The sequence below is a fragment of the Atta colombica genome, unplaced genomic scaffold (genome assembly GCF_001594045.1).
Source record: "Atta colombica isolate Treedump-2 unplaced genomic scaffold, Acol1.0 scaffold18, whole genome shotgun sequence".
Lineage (NCBI taxonomy): Eukaryota > Metazoa > Arthropoda > Insecta > Hymenoptera > Formicidae > Atta > Atta colombica.
The window spans coordinates 1,484,093-1,505,164 of record NW_017259271.1 but is presented as its reverse complement, the minus strand read 5'-3'; the positions used below and the strand labels follow the sequence as shown (position 1 = coordinate 1,505,164).

At 32.3% G+C, this 21,072-nt stretch overlaps 2 protein-coding genes across 3 annotated transcripts in view; one reads left to right on the top strand and one right to left on the bottom strand.

The window, feature by feature from the left end:
• The window catches only part of LOC108686428, a 122,643-nt gene extending 108,327 nt beyond the window's left edge, over positions 1–14,316 (bottom strand). The window contains exon 1 of the mRNA XM_018191739.1: positions 14,247–14,316. Within this exon, the coding sequence (XP_018047228.1) occupies positions 14,247–14,304 (58 nt within the window). The 5' untranslated portion in view covers positions 14,305–14,316. The remainder of the gene's footprint in view (positions 1–14,246) is intronic.
• Positions 14,317–16,751: 2,435 nt separating this feature from the next.
• Positions 16,752–20,265, top strand: LOC108686415 (mitochondrial import inner membrane translocase subunit Tim10 B-like). 2 transcript variants are annotated; one of them, XM_018191716.1, is made up of 4 exons: positions 16,752–17,161; positions 17,316–17,411; positions 17,486–17,641; positions 19,928–20,265. In XM_018191716.1, exons 1-4 carry the CDS (start codon positions 17,138–17,140, stop codon positions 19,970–19,972), a joined length of 321 nt encoding a protein of 106 aa, XP_018047205.1. In that variant the 5' UTR covers positions 16,752–17,137; the 3' UTR covers positions 19,973–20,265. The 2 variants fall into 2 exon arrangements, with proteins under 2 accessions (XP_018047205.1, XP_018047206.1); XM_018191717.1 differs by having other exon boundaries at positions 16,777–17,161; positions 17,313–17,411.
• Positions 20,266–21,072: the final 807 nt, after the last annotated feature.

The following is a 21,072-nucleotide window of genomic DNA, read 5'->3' as shown; positions in this document are numbered from 1 at the left end:
GTATATATATTGTATATATTGTATATACTATGTATTATATTATTAGGTGTACAATTTTGCTTTTCCGCCGCCGTTTTCCTATAGATGGCTTTAGCGGTAAGTGGTGGTCGAAATAAATAGACGTCAATAAACTTGGGCATCTGTCAACATAATCCCATAGAAACATTAGTCGATTTGTCTGCATCATAAAGTTATTCTCGATTGAAAATGTCAGTTTACGAGCCAAATTCTCGTCATTTGCGGGAGGTTTTAATTTTTTGCTTCAATATGAAGAAATCTGAGGCTCATCGAATGTTCTCAAATACTTATGGTGAAGCCGTTATTAGTGAAAGAACGTGTCGTGAGTGGTTTCAACGTTTCAAGAACGGTGATTTTGATGCCCAAGGTCATGCTCTGTTTGGTGGGACCAGCTCGGCGTAGTGTATTATGAACTGTTAAAACCGACTGAAACAATCACAGGCGATCGGTATCGAACGCAATTGATGTGTTTGAACCGAGCATTGAAAGACAAACGGCCGCAATACAACGAGAGACACGATAAAGTGATTTTGCAGCATGACACTGCTCGACCCCATGTTGCGAAGTGGTCAAGACATACTTGGAAACGTTGAAATGGGATCCTACCCCACCCATTCTCCAGACGTTGCTCCCTCTGACTATCACTTGTTTCGATCAATGGTACATGGCCTGGCTGACTAGCATTTCCGGTCTTATGAAGAAGTAAAAAATTGGATCGATTCGTAGATAGCCTCAAAAGATGACCAGTTTTTTCGACGCGGGATTCGTACGCTGCCCGAAAGATGGGAGAAAGTAGTAGCCAGCGATGGACAATACTTTGAATCATAAATGTATAATCAGTGTTTTACAATAAAGTTTTTTACAATAAAGCCTCGAATTTCGGAAAAAAAACAGCGGAAGCAAAGTTGTACATCTAATATATATACTTTTCGTTTGAGTTTTAAAATACTTCGTTATATTTGATTCTTATGTGCTCTGTATACTCTCGATAACTTTAAACACACACGCGCACATGCATGTACTTTGTCACAATAAAGTTTTAAATCCATACGGTAAAATCCGATTTTTCTTTTTTTTTGTACACAATTGTTGATATTTCATCTATCAAATGCTAGTTTTTCAAAGTCCTAAGTTGGCTGAATTTAAATCAGTATTAATCAAATTTCGTAAATCAATGATTATCTACTTCAGAATGATCGCTTCCCAGAAGATATGCTTAAAATGATCAACTTCAGAATAATATTACAAACTGTACAGTCAATATTGCCCAAATTGGATTATTTGTATACACTATTTATCTATATCGTATAAAAAAATTAAGACTCTAAATTGATTTCCGATTAACAGGCGAACCTCCTTAAACACTGAAAAATTGAAAATACATGAACTAGTTTTAACAATGGAACAATACAACTGCACTCAAATGTTGGACTATCCAATAAAAATAAGAAAGAAAAAAAATATAAAAGAAAAAAAAATATGATACACATAAAGATTATGCGTTTCGCGGGTTTCTTCCATGTCATTCTTGGAATGCTAATGTTTCGCTTGCAGTTCACTTCATCAGGGCGAGGAGCCTGATACTTAACTGTTCCTCCAGGTCGTTCCTCTTTTTATATATTACGCTACTTGTTGGAGCGATGGAAGGAAAAAAGAGAATCATGGATGGGAGTGGGGAAGGGGAAATCGGTCAGTCCTCATTAACGGGAAGAATAGTTTTCCATATTTTATTTATGTTGTAGTCATTATCTCTATTTAGATTGTTAGAGTATTTTTGTATCTCTATGACTTCTCTATATTTTCTTGAAAAGTATGATGTAATGTTGGCTATTGTGATCGTTTTGTCAAACAGTATTTGATGTCCTGTTTCGATGTTGTTGTGTTCTGATAGTGCTGATTGCGTGACGTGTTTTAACCTAACATCACGTTGGTGTTTTTTTATCCGTTGGTTGACCATTCTCCCAGTTTCTCCAATGTATACTTGCCCGCAGGAAGATATTTTATACACTCCTGAGGAGCTGAGTAGAGGTCTTTGATCTTTAGGATTTCTTAAGATTTGTCCCATCTTTTTGGGTGGTTTAAAGATATTGTAGTCCGGATATTGTGTTTGTTTAGTATTCTGCCAATCCGATCTGTTGTTCCTTTAACATATAGGAGAATGGATAGAATCCTCTCGTCTGATTGTGTGTCAGAGACCGTTGTCTTGTTTGCATGTTTATTGATTGTCTTGATTATGTCTCTTTTGTCGTGTCCGTTTTTCTGTAAAGCTGTTTTTATTGAGTTCTGTTTGTAGATATTCTTTGTCAGAAATGATGAAAGCTCTATATACAACAACTTGGCATTCCTAAAACGCTGCAGGGATAATAACATCATCCCAAAATTCCTACAACTCAAGAACCACCTAGGAACTCACAAATCCAAAAATATGCTTCATAAAACTAGCTTCATCAAGAACGCATCCACTTCATTAAGTTACAAATAGTCCAGACTTCCCACAAAATCTTTAAACTCCACCTGTACCTATCCACCACGTTGCGATATGACATCTGGCAAATCCTCGTAGATCGTATTACATACGAACAAGCTATGAAGATCCATATACAATCTCTAAAAGACAGAAACAGAAATATATAAAATGCCAATGTTTCGCTTGCAGTTCAGGGCGAGGAGCCTAATACTTAACTGTTCCTCCGGGTCGTTCCTCTTTTTATATATTACACTACTTGTTGGAACGGTGGAAGGAAAGAAGAGAATCATGGGTAGGAGTGGGGGAGGGGGAAATCGGTCAGTCCTCATTAACCGGGAGAATAATTTTCCATATTTTATTTATATTGTAGTCATTATCTCTATATTTAGATTGTTAGGGTATTTTTGTATCTCTATGACTTCTCTATACTTTCTTGAAAAGTATGATGTAATGTGATCGTTTTGTCAAACAGTATTTGATGTCCTGTTTTGATGTTGTTGTGTTTTGAGTGCTGAACTTGTCCCTCACAAAAATCCACAATCCTCTCTACTTAACATCAAGAACCTATCCAACAAAGACTGGTCTCAAAACACTATCTGCGCTTGCCAAAGGCTCTAACTTCGCAGTAGCACCTAGAAAAATCTCAAAGGGAGAGATTATCAGTCAAATAGAGTCAATCATCTACTGACTTCCATCAGAACAAGCAAACAATATCCGCAGACAGGTAACCAGTATCCTTTCCAAAGCCCCTCCACCAAACATCACTAGACAAGAGCGATTGGCCCTTCAAGACCTGAACAAGGACACAGACATCATCATACTTCCAGCCGACAAAAGCAACACGACAGTAGTCATAAACACATCAGACTATAAGAAAAAGATAAAGAACTTTCTCTTACAAAGAATACAAAAAGCTTGGCAAAGATCCAACTAATACAATCGCGCAGAACACTAAGATTCTGATGAAAAAAAAACAACATTCCCAGTAAAACTATATCAACATTAAAACTATATCAACATTAAAACCTACATATCCTCTCCCACCAAGACTATAAGGATTACCAAAAGTACACAAACCAAACATCCCACTCAGACCGATTGTTAGCGACATACAACTTATCCCGCTTCCTAGCGGGATAAGTTGTATGTCAACAAACACTACAATCCCTCACTGGAAAATCCGAATCACACATAACTAACTCAACAGACTTCATACAAAAAGATTCAAAAAATCCGACTATATCCCACAGACCTGCATGTAAGTTTCGACATAGAATCCCTTTTCACACAAGTCCCAAAAGACACATTAATTATAAAAAAAACATTAATTATAAAAGACACATTAAACATAATAAAGGCCTCACATGAAGTTCCCTCCGACCTCACCTCGCTAATAGAGTACTGCTTAACAACCACTTACTTCTCCTATCCCCCAATAACCAATTTTATGAACAAACTTCAGGAGCGGCAATAGGCTCTCCTATTTCTCTTGTAATCGCCAACATGGAGCATTTTGAGAAAGAGACCTTCAAAAAAACACTCAAAAAAACCAAAAGTTTGATTCCGTTATATAGATGACACATTCGATGAAGACACGGCAGAGCCGAACTTCGTAAATTCCTTATTTTCCTCAATAATCAACATCTAAATATTCACTTCTCTATAGACATAGAAAAAAACAGAAAACTTCCCTTCTTAGATGTTCTTATCTCTAAAAAAGCTGACAGTACCTTAGGTCATCAAGTATACAGAAAACCAACACACAGATAGATACCTACATGCCGAGTCACACCACCACCCAGCACAAAAACAATCAATTCATACATAGAGCTTTCACCATCTCTGACAAAGAACATCTAAAGACAGAACTCAAGAAAAATGGACACGACAAAAAAGATATAATCAAAACAATCAATAAACATGCAAACAAGACAACAGTCTCTGACACACAATCAAACAGGATTCTATCTATTCATCAAAGAGGATTCTATCTATTCTCCCATATGTGAAAGGAATAACAAATCGGATTGGCAGAATATTAAACAAATCCGAACTATCTTTACCACCTAAAAGGATAGGAAATCTTAAGAAATTCTAAAAATCAAAGATCTCCACTTAGCTCCTGAGAAGTATACAAAATATTTTGTTCCTGCGGGCAAGTATACATTGGAGAAACTGCGAGAATGATCAACCTACGGATAAAAGAATACCAACGTGATGTCAGGTTAAAACATGTCAATCAGCACTATCAGAACACAATAACATCGAAACAGAATCTCAAATACTTTGACAAAACGACCACAATAGCCAACATTACATACTTTCCAAGAAAGTATAGAGAAGCTATAGAGATACAAAAACATCTTAACAATCTAAATAGAGATAATGGCTACAACATAAATAAAACATGGAAAACTATTCTCTCGGTTAATGAGAGACTGACCGATTTCTCCCTCACCCCCACCCACAATTTTCTTCTTTCCCTCCACCACTCCAAGTAGCGTAATATATAAAAAGGGGAATCACCCGGAGGAACAGCTCAGGCTGCTCCTCGCCCTGATGAAGTGAACTGCAAGGTTCGCGAAACGTTAGCATTTCAAGAATGGACACGGAAGAAACTCGCGAAACGCATAATTTTTATATAGAAAGAATCCGTGGAAATCTCAAAAATATTATCAAATACATATATTTCTAAAATATAACGTATAACAGGTATATTATAAAGTAGATATATTAAACATATATTTTTTGTGTATAATTCCCGTTTCCGATGACCGTCTCATATACGTTTTCATATACCAATTTTTATTTGTGAACTAAACATTAAATGTATGCGAATTCAGATATAAAAAACGAATAAATTGTGACTTACGCCGTATAAAATATCTACTAATAAAGCAATAATTTATTCGGTTTTTAAATCCGACTTAGCTCGTGTTATGCAATTGTATAAAATACATAATGTTGAAGCAATTATTTATTCATTTCTTGAATCCAAAAGAAAATGAGAAATATATTTTTAATAAATATATGGCACTGCATAAATATATTGCACTTCCAATAAATCTGAACATTACGTTTAAAATTTACAATATCGCAAGTCGAAGAATTTGTACAATCTGCAACTTATCATCCCAATAAGAGCAGGATTGTAGTAGGATTGTACATGCTTATTAACAGAACCTTAAAGTGAAGCCTAAACTCCGACGAGATCATCAAACAGAAGCTGTTTTACAGTATATCGACATCTTTATATACTATCACTTTATATACTATCAATCTCACACCAAGTATGATACATGCAGTCGCACGTTCATGTCAATTTTCATATAATAAATTTGTCGCGATAAAGTGTCTAAATCTAATTCCAAGAACTCAACTTTGTTCATGCAAACTACGTATCTGGACCATAATTTCGTAAGTATAAATTGCAAAGCTTTTATATCAAAAGCAAATGTTACGATATTGACAGCTCTAATGCCATATTGGACTAAAAAATGATAAAGATTTCATTTTAAATTTTTTTTCATTCTCGGCATAAACTCCACTTCACAGATTCTTCACGTATTAATGCTTTAATCCCGGAAAAAGATTTTCAAATTTATAAACAAGAAAAAAGTAATTATTATGCAAAAATTATTGCGTTTAATCGGTAATACAGACGATTTTAGGATCCCCTTAAACATAAGTATAGTATAAAAGTGGTATAGATATATGACACATCTTGATCAAAAAGTTCCCGGAATTACCAGGTGATGCTCTGAGTCAGCTAATTTGAGTTCTGTTTTTTGGTTAGGTTGCCACATCTATCATTGACATTCCCACCAAATTTTATCACCATAGCTTGACATTTGACTTTAAAAGTTACGCTATCTTGAGTACATCTACCTCTGCACGTATTTTCGATTTTGGATTTGTGGACAAACAACTCGTGGATTTTGCACCATGATAACGCACCGTCGTATAGTGCCATCATTATCCGTGAATTTTTGACCAAGAACGAAATGAATATCATCGAACAGCCAACGAATTCACCAGATATAGCTCCCTACGATTTTTTTCTGTTCGATCAAGTCAAAAAACCATTACGGGGAACGCATTTTAACAGCCGAAAGGAGGTAATGGAAAAATCGAAGACGGCTCTGATGGCTATACCGACAATAGAGTTCCAGAAATGTTTCGAGAACTGGCATACGTACGTTGCAGTCGATGGGGACTTTGAAGGAGACAATATCACTTTTGATAAATAAAACTTGTATTTTGAATTTTCTAAATGAAATCCGAGAACTTTTTGATCAAGGTATACGTATATAATAATTGTTTTTACTATGTATGAGCAGAAGAGTTGGAAAGTAACATTTTACTTGTAACGCCGTTACTTTTTTCTGTCTTTAACAATAATGATAACGTCGTTATATTTTTGCTATAATGATAACGATTCAGTCGTTACTACTTATAATTATTTTTATCGTTACTTTAATTTTTATTGATCGGATTAGATATCTATACAATATTGTTGACATTAAAAGATGTTTCACTTTTATGTACCTAAAAGAATACTTCTAGTTATCCAAGTTGTGTCATTATAATAAATCATTATAATAAATATATCATTATAATAAATGAGCGGAATACTTAAAATTTTTGTTAATGTTTGTGTCTCGTATGAGATTGCCGGTCTCCCATCAGGCGTCTCCCCAGGGGACAGATTGGAAAATGCTCGTCGGTTCGCCGAAGAATACCAGGGAAATTATATACTTGGGGTGGACCAAAAACCGCAATAGAACAATAAAAAAACAGAAATTAATACCCCAGATATACCAGGCATTGATTTGGGTAATCCATATTCTAAGGAGGCAGATCCCAAGGATTTTGAGGGGGAGGGGGGGGGGAGGTATTGTTTCCAAAAGAAGATGAAAGGATAATAAAAGGGAAAATGAAAATGGAAAAGAGACTTTTGGGAGAAGCTCATTGACACCAAGATCTCCTCAGGCAGAATTGTTGTATCCAGAATGAGAATTGAATCTTATCAACAGCCTAGATTTATCCTCATTTAGTCGACCATCAGTATTTCTTATAGAAACAACAAATTTGTCAAATGCATCAAGATTTACCAACGAGACAGAAAATGAAATCAAATCTACTAGAGAGGACAGAAACGAGTGGAAAAAAACACTTGATAAATAGAGATCACGTAACAGCCCAGATGTTGTCGAGAATGTTAAAACAAGCGAAATTTAATAGTTATTGGTTAAGTGCTCCGGTCTCAACTCTTAATAGATTCTCTGCTCTTGATAATTCAAAACCGATGGAAAAAGAAAATACAAATAATACAACTATTGCTAGAAATAGAAATATTAAGCCACTACCATATATTTATTAATATTTATTAATATTTATTAATATTTATTAATAAGGTTACTAACAACCATTAAGAACTCTTCTCAATGAAATTGTTAAAAATGAGTATGAAATTAAAATAAGAGCAAAAGAAAATTCAGCCAAAAACAATTGAAGCCTATATACTGAGTATTAAGGAACTTCATTAAAAAAAGAACGGAATTCCATACATATAAACTAAACATACATATAAACTAAACAAAAAAGAAGTTTCCGTGTTGTGCTAAAAAATATCCATCCTTCTACAGACCCAGAAGAAATTAAATTAGCAATCGAAACCATTGGACATAAGGTAACCAATGTCTGAAACATAAAGGATAGAAAATAAAAAAAAAACGTTTATGCACGTTTATCGATCTTAAACCAGGGAAATAAAAATCTATAACGTTAAATATCTCCTTTCAAAGCGCCGAAATCTAAAAGACAGATTCCTCAGTGCGCAAATTATCAAAGGTATGAGCACAAAAGGTTTTTGTTATTGAAGATCTAGATGTGTTAAGTATGCTGGAGATCATACTTCAATAAACTGGGAAAGATCCAAGGAAAGGCCGTTCAGAGCACGTTAGGACACACATTGTGTGTCCTAATGGAAACCCGGCTAATTATAAGGGCTATACTATCTACCACATAACGAGTTACAAAAAAAAAGTTTCCATCTTTTAGATCTAGAGAATTCCCGTCTACTCAAAATACCCCAACTGACATGTTATTTTATGATAATGTAACGAAAAATCAATTTCTAATAATTCTAATTTTAATTCTAATTTTAATCCTAATTATACCAGGTGTATAAGCTTAAATCCGCTGTTTTTTAGTCAGAAAAACACATTTTTTTTCCTAGGAAGCAAAAACAAATTTATTCAAAGTACTTGCCCTCGCTAACTATACATTTTTCCCATCTTTCGGGCAATTTGTGTATACCACGCCAAAAAAATTCTTCATCTTTCGAGGCAAACCACTCATTAAGCCATTTTCGGACGTCTTCGTAAGAATCGAAGTGCCGCTCATCGAGCGCGTGGCGCATCGACGAAAACAGGTGATAGTCAGAAGGTGCCAGGTCTGGTGAGTAAGCGGGATGGGGTAGCACTTCCCAGTTGAGTGTCTCCAAGTAGTTTTGGACCATTATTGCGTTGTCGTGGAGAAAAATCAGCTTGTCTTTTCCGATAATGCGGCCTTTTTTCATGCAGAGCACGGTGCAATTTGATCAGTTGTTGGTGATAGCGGTGAGCATTAACAGTTTCACCAGGTTTTAACAGCTCGTAATAGATGACACCCTCCTGATCCCATCAAACGCACAGAATCGTCTTCCGTCCGAAGCGATTTGGTCTTGAGGAAGATGTTGATGATTAGGCGGGATCAATCCAAGATTTTTTACGTTTAGGATTCTGAAAATAGATCCACTTTTCATCGCCTGTCACAATCCGACGCAGGAACGACTTTCTTTTTTGTCTGGCAAGCAGAATTTGGCATGTGTTTTGGCGTCGCTCCATCTGCCTATCGTTCAGTTCAGCACCCATTTTTTGATCTTTTGTACCTTCCCTATGACATGTAGCCGCATGGAAATGGCTGCTTGTGAAACACTAATTGCTCGGCAAATTTTTTACGATTGGATATCGTCCTCGTTCAAAAAGAGCCTGCAATTAACAGTTCTCAATCTTCCTGGGCCGATGCTTCTTGTCACTCAGGTCAAAATTGTCGTCATTGAATCGGCGAAACCAATCTCTGCACGTTGTTTCCGATAAAGTCGCCATAGATCTCCACAAGCATTCGATGCGATTCGGCAGCCGATTTCAAATTGAAACAGAAAAGCAAAGCTTCCCGCATATGCTTTTTTTTAGCAAAAAACTAGACATGATTAGGAAAGAAAAAATGTATGTTGTTGTATGAAATTGCTGACGATGTGCACTGGTTAATGTTGACAGATGTCAAACACATAAAAAAAAGTGTGTTGTGTGCTCAGGGTAGCTTTGTACGCACTAATGCCACCTATGAGCAAACAGCGGATTTAAGCTTATACTGGAAATTTTAACCTTTCAATCTAGAGAGGGGAAATAATACATCTCAATGATATAAAAGATGTTAAGAACTTATTCCAATCTGATAAACCAAATAACTATCGCCATGATAACGGATCTCATGTATAAAATCAAAATTCATTAATATTAAGTTTGTTCTCTGGAATGTCAAGAGGCTATCACACCATATTGAAAAATTAAAAATCTTCCTCAATAGTCATGACATTGATATCATGCTCATGTCTGAAATTCATTACAAAGGAATCATGCTAAGATCCCTAACTGTAGTATTTATCACACTACTCATTCTGATGGAACGGCGCACGGAGGCACAGCGATAATCTTAAAGATTAAGATTAAGCTATGAATCACTATCGGAACGAACAGATTCAAGCGACAAATGTTATAGTGGAGGAATAGCTAAGTCCTATCACTGTGTCGGCTATCACTGTGTATAATGCCCCCCAAAACATAAAACACAGCATAAAAAGTGAGCATTTCACAAAATTTTTCAAAACTCTTGGAACATGGTTTGCTGGTGGCGATTTTAATACTAAGCATGTCTAATAGGTTCTCGACTCTTCTCAGAGGACGTGAACTTAGAACTATTGAGGTGCTTGGAAATACGATATCTTCAGAATATCCCTCATAATGGCCAACGGACAGAAGTAACATACCTGAATTTATTGATTTATTTATAACAAAAGGCTATTTTAATAATTATATCGAATGCAAAACATGTCTTGAACTTTCCTCTAATCACACCCCAGTTGTAATGTATTTAGCTAGTAAGGTATTGTTGAAACTTCAGAAATGTACCCTATATAACAATAGGACTAATTGGATAATGTTTCTTCTTAACGTTTCTCTGGACACAAAAATAAGACTAAAAACCGAAAAAAAAAATCTCTGCGGTCGAATTTCAATCACATCGGTACAATATGCAGCCTGGGAATCAACTCCAGTAAATAAAAATAAAGATAGCAAATTAATATTCTTTAAAATCATTCTGAATAAAGTCAAACAAAAAAGAAAAGTACGTAAAATTACGTTGGCAACAAATGTCCTTTCTTAAAAGCCCATCTTAGGGCTATTAAGGAACTTAACTGCACTCTTACTAAGAAAAAAAATAATAATGTACAATAGTTGCAGCACTTTGACGCTATTGCTACAAGCGATTATTCATGAAAGGTCTTTAAAAAGCTAAAACAGCCAACATTAACATTTCCGCCACTCCGAAATGGAAACAGTGACTGGCCTCGATCTGATCGAAAAGGCTATCATCTTTATTAACTATCTACAAAATGCTTTTACATCTCTCTTATATGGAAACTTCAGAACACGAGAAAAAGATATTGGATACTATAAACACTCTTTATTCTGAGAAAGAAGAATTGATAAAATTAATAAATCGGAAGTCTTGAGTATAGTTAAAAAATTAAAAAAGAAGAAAGCTCCTGGTTATAACCTTATAACCGATCAAATTCTGAAGAAACTTCCTGATAAAGGAATTGTATATCTTACACAACTTTTTGCCATGTTGAGACTAAACTTTATTCCTCCACCATGGAAAACCGCTTTAATCAAAATGATTCTTAAACTTGGTAAAAATCTTGATGACCCTAAATCTTATAGACCTATTAGCCTGTTATCAATTCAGACGGCCAGTCTTTGAATCATTACTTGTGTCTAGATACTTATCATAAATGAGAAGCAAGTGATACTGGATCATCAATTTGGTTTCTGATTTAAGCATGGAATTATAGACCAAGTACACAGATTATATATAATAAAATATATATATATATAATAAAATACATCGATCACTTAAAAATAAGTATTGTTCTGCAGTCTTCTTGGATATTTCCCTTTTGAGAGAGTTCGATGGACTATTATATAAAGTTAAAATGAACCTTTCTTCTTGCTTCTTTAACATCTTAAAATCTTACCTTGAAGATCGACATTTCCTAATCAGCCACGGGGAAATTTCAACTGGAATCCAATATGTGCCCCACGATAGCATCCTGGAACTTCTCTATCTATTGTATATCTATGACCTACCTACTGATCAGGCAGACTGTCATTACTGAAACTTTTGCTGATGGTATATAGTAGTTCTAGCATCACAGACTCCAAAAAACCTCTCAGATACTGCAAAATAGTCTTAATAAAGTAGCCTTATGGATGACTGACTGGAGAATTAAAGCTAATGAAACCAAATCTGTGCATGTTATCTTTTCAATGAGACACGAAACTTATTCACATCAAACTAAATAACGTTAAATGCCTCAATCAAATGTTAGATATCTTGATTTATATTTGAACAGACGATTGGGCTGAAATATTTATTTAAAAAAAAAACAATTCAATATCAAAAAATGTATATTGGATGTTAAACCACAAGTCTTGTTAATAAGCTTTTGCTGTATAAGCTATCCTAAAATCTATCTTGATACGGTATACAGCTCTGAGATACTTCTCATTCTAATATCCAAATCATACAGGGATTTCAATCAAAAATATTGCGTATTATAACTGATGCTCCATAGTTCATCTCCAATGAAACAATACACCAAGACTTAAATATACCCTTCGTTAAAGAAGAAAAATATCCTCATATATTAAAGCTTATAGAAATAGGCTGAGTAATGATTCTAATATATGAATAAATCGTCTTATGGCTAGAGGACATCTAAACCGAAAACTCAAAAGAAAAACTCCTAATGACTTTATAACTCATAACACATAATACTATTGAATAATAGTTTGCTGGAAGTGTGTCATTGGATGCATTTCATTTAAGTTTTATATAACTGTTTAACATATTTGTTCCGGAATCATCGTTATTTCGTTATTTTACCTCTTTTATTTTTGTTTGTACCTTAAAGGATCCGGAAATACTGCGATTTCAAAATTTCGAAAATGCGCCAAGAGGGGAAGCCATTTTTAAAGAACATCGAAATGGGATCGGCATTCGAAACAGACTCGTTTGTAACCGTTTGTATATTCCCCTCTCTTACTTTCGTTATCTCCGAATCGTTTGAGGTACAAAAAAGTAAGACAGGTACAAACGATTCTCTTTCGAGCATGAATGAAATTTAAAAAATCTTAAAGTTGCGCGCTGGCCATTTATTTTTCACTTTTTGTTTAACTGTTTGAGGTACAAACGAAATAATGATTGGTACAAACGAAGTACAAACGGCCTACGGTATTAATTTTTATTTTTGATAAAATTGAGCGTCAGGTTCACATCGGTACGAGCAGCCTTTTATAAAATGATATCAGCACAAACAATATTACTGAATGTCATGTACGTGCATATATATGTGTGCGCGTATGCGTGTGTGCGTGTAATATCAATGAAATGTCGCGGTAAAAGCATATATATCTAATATATGCTCAATCTTTTATTAATTATTTAAAAAGTGCAACATAGCTGGTTATTAAAACCTATTTTTTAATACATTATTTAAAGGATATTTTTCGCAAATTATAAATGTATTAAAAAAATATTTATTTAAGTGGCATTATATTATCTATATTCACATTATATACATGAAATTCTCCGTCTTCTACGTCTCCATACGTTTCAACTATTTCTTGACATATATAAAATACATTTTATTGCTCACACATAATAAAAACAATTATTATACACATATATTACATTACCATATAAGAACAGTTTAGCTTGTACAGGGCAAACTAGAACACCAATGGCATACACGTATACAGAGTGAATCAGAGTCGTTGAACCAACTTTTTGACCCTATGAGAAAATAATTCTGCACACATTATAATTCAATTAGACATGAAATCGATAATTTGTTTGCAGAGGATAAAAAGTTTAACAACTCTGATTCATCCTGTATACGTATATGTCATGGTGTTTCCTATACTAGTTTTATACTGTATTTACATTTAATAAGCATGTATACTACAATCCTGCTCTAATTGGGTAGTTCTCTCAATAGAAAACGCTATTAAGCCTCAGACACAATGCAAGGGAATAACAATAGCGAAATTACACAATTTCAATCTATTAGGAGCTATGTATTCTGGTTTCTGTTAGGTTGAAATCATGTTATTTTTATCGCTATTGCTTGCATCATGTCTGGGACTTTACTTTTCAATATCGAAAACATCTTTAGTTTCATAATTATTTTTGCAATTGAAAAAAATCATATTGGATCTGCCAATTTGAATTTTTTATCAAATTTAAATTTAATGCAAACCCAAAAATCTTTTGTGATAAATCAAGTATAAACTTGAAAATTCAAATATCAAATATATAAAGGATCTTCCAACTATTAAAATTTATTTTCTTCGAAAAAATGTATACTTACCTTCGTTGAATTCAAAATCATTGAGGACTTTGTCTAAGTCGATCATAAATTTCTCCATGATACAACAATGTGTTTTCAATCCTATTTTTGCTAAATAAATTTATCAACACTATCCAACTTTCATTAATCGTATATTTAATTCCATTAATTGATATCAATAACCTCCATGATCAAAATATGATTCTCGATATATAACCAGTATAATATAATTGGTATGATTCACGCTTCAACAATTAACGCATATTCCTGAAATCTGTTTTAACTTGCTTCTTAAGCAAGAGAAACAGATTACAATATTCTGCAAATGTAATATACGCGTAATTCAGATTCGTTCCATTCAACAATCGTCGAACTCGATTCTTGAGACATGACACTTAAAAAGTCTTGAAAAAAATTAAGCACGTCGCGATATTGAAATTAATCGGAATCACTTTCACTTTGTTTTTAAAATGACTTACAAAACGATATAACAATTATATCATATCCCATTTATACGCAGTCATTATTACATATCTTTTATCATATGACAAAGCTAGGGCCTAGGGCTGTAACCTGCGTTGACTGCTTTCAGATAGAGTACCTATAATAAGAGTGCGGCCAACAAGGTAATGATCGATGATTGGCTCGTCATATTAAGGCAAAAGCGGAAATTGCGTGCTCATGTATACTATCAGCAGTATGTATACAATGTATGTACATATGCTCTAGGCTGCGTTCGGAAATATTAATCGAATCCTTCCCCGCATATCGTTTCATTCTTGTTCACCCAATGTTAAACAAGGATAAGATGATACACGAGACACCAGAGGCCTTATTCTTGGGCTATTCCAAAATTTCCTCTCTGAGGAAAATTTTACTCGAAATATATAGTACACGTAACGTATACTATAGCATATAAAGTATAGCATATAAAATATTGAAAATCTTCCTCAGAGAATAAGTTTTGGAACATAGCCTTGAAAAGTATCGCATATGAAAAACTAGAGAAATGCTATAGTATATATAACGCATACTATAATATTTCCCTAGTTTTTTGTATGCGATATTATTCAAGAATAAGGCTTCCTAAGTAATATTTCCAAACGCAATCCTACGAGTATCAAATGCTCGGTGTAAGGGCTGCCGCACACAAAATTTCTGTGTGTAATAATAATGGCTTCCGCACACAGAACGCGACAATGCTCGCACTAACCAATAATTCTATGTTTTTAAGTCAGCCTCACCTTGCAAAATTTCTAGAAATGATGTAATATTACTTTCGCCGCGCGGCAAAAGTTAGACTGAATTCAACTTTTATCGCGCAGTGGAAATTATCTATTATTTTCGAGCTAACGAAACATTGATTGGCTATCGCGCCAACTATGATAGTAGTTATAGCCATAATCTTAATAGCTCTTGAGGTATGGTCAACGCGATGTTGCAAACGTTTTAAAGCGTCTTTTGGTCAGTTTGTAAAATTCTTTCTTCTAATTGGTCCATCAAACGCTTCAAAGCATTTGTAGCGAGACTTTGACCACAGCCGGATGAAATTCACCTTATTGCGAAGAAATGGATAAGTTTATTGTTATTTCCATTTCCATTAGATTACTTAGATCTAAGTATCCTGATTGATTCCCTAATTGCCTCTGACACGCCAGTGCGATATTTGTTATGCACAATACACGCGATGAGCTTTACCGATATTCTTATTCTAAAGGTATACTGTCATTGGATATTATTGCACGCGTTGCGCGCAATTAACATCGCGCTGGTGCGCAGACAAGACTGCCGCAGACAAAATTTCTGTAACAATAATCTTATGATACGTGAACTTAAGCTAATGAGCCAATCAAGATACTACTTTAGATCTAGTACTCTAATGAAAATAGAAATAGCATTAAATTTATCCAAAAAATTTATCCATTTTACCGGTTGAAATTCACCTTATTGCGAGTTATGGATAAGTTTATTGTTATTTCCATTTCTGTTAGATTACGTAATCTAAAACATCCTGATTGGCTCATCGATTTAACTTATCAGAAATCATGAATAATATAGAATGGATATAGACGCTTTTTAATAGGGTGCAATCTTTTATTCCCTGTTCCTATTGTGTCTGTGCTTTTTATTATGTTCCCAGCTGTACGGAATTTTGAGACAGGTTTGAAGACCGATGTTCACGATGCTAGAAATCGGTTCGAATTCTCGGACATAGAAAAAATTAACAATCACATTTGAACAATTTGTCACATGACCATTGCAATTGATTAATTTTTTCTTCAGCCGAGATTTCGGACTGATTTCTAGTATCGTGGACGCTTAAAAAAAGGAATCGATAATAGATTTTTTAACCTAAATGATTGTTGACTTTAACGAATAATGGCCTAGTTTCCACTGAGAATTTAATCCGGATTAGAATGTAAGAACCAACCAACTACAGTCGAGTATTCCCCTGTTACAATCGAATGACAGTTTCCTCGGTGAAAACTAAGCCAATATCTTGGTTTGCGAGGCAGAGCAACACTTTATTTGCTAGATTGTTTCGTTTCATGCAGAAATGCGTCGATAATTTCAATTTTATTGATTTTTGGGCTACGGAAGCTGAACTGTACAATTATCTTTTATTTATTTTTACGCTAAAACACATCGAATGAATATATTTTTATCAAAATTCAAGATGAAGAGGATATTCTTAATATCCTCGCGTATCAAATGTTCAATGTAAACTTGCTAGGCTAATAGCAAGCTTATACAATTGATATCTTGCTTTGCAGGGCAGACCGCCGCATTTTTCTACCGGGTTCTATTGTTTCGAATGAAAACGCATCGAATAAGTATATTTTTATCAAGTTTTATAATCCAAATAATTATCAAATACAATTATAGCGTATTAAAAATATTCAGCTGTGTACATGGATGCATTACAACTAAGAAATGTACATATCTTTAATATTACATTTATGTTTATTAAGATTTGATTGCTCGTCCATACTTAACCAATAATTTTATATTGTGTCTATACAATTTTTTGTTATAAATGATATATTAATCATGTTAAATATATGTTAACAAGAAATTTGTTTTCAGTAGTTTAAAGACTTTCTTTTGCTGTACAATCAAATATCTGAAATGTGTTTCAAAAAATGTACAAATACTTTCCTGTCTCGAGAAATTACTTCTGATGAAGTAAGTATTTTCATGAAAGTATATTGAATTGTATAATTGTATTGAACATAAAATTCAATTAACTGAAATTGTAGGAGCTCTGCATAAATAATTGTGTACAGAAATACATCTACACTAATCATAAAATAATGGAAATATTCATGGAAGTACAACCTAGAATGGTGCACAAAAGAATAAAGGAGATAAACATGGCTCAAACAGCAGCGTCAGAAGCACAAAATCAAGTCAAAGTGAAATAAAATTTATAATAATACATCTTTATTAGTTATATGCAATGTATTTTTTAATTTGTTAAATACTTTTAATTTATTTTGCATTATAAATAACGCTCTGTCAAAATATATATGAGTAATAATTTAAAAAGTGAAACAAAAGTTCTAAAATATGTCAGCAACATTTCTGAAACAGTTTGGAATAGTAAAATGTCCGTAATTCTTGCACATGAAACGTTATTGAAAGGATGCTGAAAAGTTACAAATAGATTCTTTTTGAAATATTATTAAAAAGTTACTTTGATTGAGAGGATTACAGTCAATATTTCAAAAAGGTTTTAGCTATTTCTACAAAAATAATTTTAGTATTAATAAAATCTGATAAATTTTAGAGAATTTTATTTTTTATATAAGGCCTCAAGAGGAATTCTCTTAAATTAAGAAGAAAATATTCTAAATATAATATTCTTACAGTTGAGTAATTTTATCTCGTATCTGCAATATAAATTTTGCTGTTTTTTTATAGTAATTTTCTCTTGCATATATAATATGTATATAATATTGTTTTGAGAGATTTATATAAACGATAAATCTCCGTTATAATGGTTTTATTGTTAAAATGAGATTAACTTAGCATTAAATGAGTTTTCTTAAAAAGTTCTCAAAAATGGTTTATTATTTATTTAATTTAAATTTATTATATGCAGAGGATTGCAAATAATTAAAAAATATTACAATAAATATTATGTATAAAATAGTGTTTTCATTGCAAAATTTTATATATATAGTATTTGGAATCTCATTAATATAATAAATAATTAATATAATAAATGTAAATAATATTTTTTAAATATGCTTAATAAAAGTAATTATGTAGGATAACAATAACATTTTATTTGTATAACATTACTATACTATTTTTAAATCTGAAATTGGATAATATCAATTTTCCATTTATATTTAAAGGAATCCTACTTATATACAACACTGAAAGTTTTCAGAAATAATTTAGAAATATTTCAATTGAAAAGTGAAACATTTCAGAAAAGTTGCGAAATACATCTGCAACATTTCTGAGACAGCTCTGGTATAACAAAATATCTGCGATTCTTACATATGAAACCTTATTGAAAGGTTGCTAAAATATTACAGAAAGAATCTACAATCTTGAAATATTACCAAAAACTTACGAAAATAGCTGAAATCTTTTTGAAATATTGTTGCCCATAATCTTCTCAAGTTAAATAAATTTATTAAGAATCTTGTGATTTATTTACAGATTACAAAACTTATATTGGAATAAACTTCAAGTATTTCTCAAAAATATTATTTAAATTTATTATATTTAAAGGATTGCAAGTAACTAAAACATTATAATAATATAATATTATGTATAAAATAGTATTTTCATTACATGATTTTATTTAATATTTATTTAATATTTGCAATCTTATTAATATAATAAATATAAATATGATTTCTGGAATATATTTAATAAAAATAATACATAATATTATATATAAGACATTTTATTTGCATAATATAATTTTTATTAGTATAACATTACTTTCTACATTATATAACATTATCTTATACTATTTTACATCGCATAACTTTAATACATATTACATTATATTACCTACATATTATATTCATTACCTAATTACAAAAAATAAATTTTTAAATGTTCGAATAATAAGTTTCCTTTCATGTTTAAAGTTTTGTATTTTTTTTTGTATTCTAACAAGGCTCTTAAGAATATTAATTTAATAATTGTGAAGTATCAAGCTATTCGAACCGCACTGGATGTTATTTGCGAAACTTTTATTAAATATAATAATAATTTATTAATATTAATATATACGTTTCGACCTTTTTAACTTGGTCATCTTATTCTAATTCATTCTATTAACATTATTTACATAGTATCATTATTGAAAACATCATCACAAGCTTCAAGTCATTTAAAAAATAGTTATCAATTGGTAGAAAAGTAAAAGATATAAAAATAAATAATAACTACAGATTAATATCTTTGGATGTGATTGTTTTATTCATAAATATATCTATTCAGCGATAAATAGTGTCATGAAAAGATGTAATTTATAAGAAAAAATACATCATTTCCTAAGAAGGAATTAGTAATTAGAATGATTATACAACGTTTTTCACGTTTAATAAACATTTATAAACAAATTTTTGATGTATCCATGATTCTCCACTATCACCTATAATAGTGGATTTGGTGATGCAAGATTTGGAAGGGATAGAACAATTATCATTCGGAATCCTATTTTATTTCAGGTATATATGGACGACATATTATTGGCCGCTCCTTCAACAAGATAAATCACATATTGGAAGTTTTCAACTCCTTAGATGAACATCTAAAGTTTACGATTAAAATAAAAAATAATAATCAATTAAACTCTTTGGATATAAAATTAATCAGAGAAGAACATTCAATTAAATTTGATTTATTCCTTAAAGCCATATTCTCAGGCAGATATCTTAACAATTGTGACTCGTCAAGGACAGATCATTTAACATTGATTGTTAATTATGTTTAACTTGCTGATGATGACTCCAAAAAAAATGAAAACTTTTAAGATTTCGGAATAAAGCTGCATATCTTTTATCAATTGGAAGTATTTTATTTTGCGCCTTTTCCCGCGACTCTCATTAGCTTTAATTTTATTGTTATGTATTATTGTAAAGTTTAAGAGTCCAATTTAAATTATATTTTGTTAATTACATTCACATCATCTGATTGAGTGTAAAAAAGGAATAATTTATAGAATAGTAGACAAAATTATTTTACTTGCACATCCAGATTATCACAAAAAAAACTTGAAAAATAGTATTAACATTTTATTAAATAATAACTATGCTAGATTTCATATTCAACATTAATGAAAGATTAATAAAAGAATAAAATATCATATATATGAAAATAACAATAATAAAAATGATAAATTCAATAACTGTAATAGAATTCATCCTCAAAGAAAAAAGTTTTTCATAATACTATTTGTAAAAGGTTTTTCTAGACAATTTTCAACAATAGCCGAAAAGTTTAATTTACAACTAAACTATCCCAAAAAAAAAACTAAACGCTTACATCACAACTGCAAAAGATAAATTGGCTAATATGTCAAAATGTGATGTAGTCTATAAGATCAGTTGTCGATATTGTGATGCCATGTATGTCAATCAGACAAAAAAGCAACTTCAAACTAGAATTCATTTTAAAAGATATTAATCAGAGGAGTGGATGTTTGTCGATAATATCTGATCATAGACTTACAAACAAACATGAATTTAAATAGGAAAGCGTAAAAATCTTAATAAACCATTATTATCTATATAAAGAGAATGGTATCTGAAATGATATATATAGGTGTGTGTGTGTGTGTGTGTGTGTGTGTGTGTGTGTGTGTGTGTGTGTG

Coding starts and splice junctions, on each gene's coding strand:
- LOC108686415 (XM_018191716.1), top strand. CDS start 17,138: ATGGATGCATTACAACTAAGAAAT. Junction 17,412..17,485: donor GAGAAATTACTTCTGATGAA/GTAAGTATTTTC, acceptor CTGAAATTGTAG/GAGCTCTGCATAAATAATTG. Junction 17,642..19,927: donor AAGCACAAAATCAAGTCAAA/GTGAAATAAAAT, acceptor ATTTTATTTCAG/GTATATATGGACGACATATT.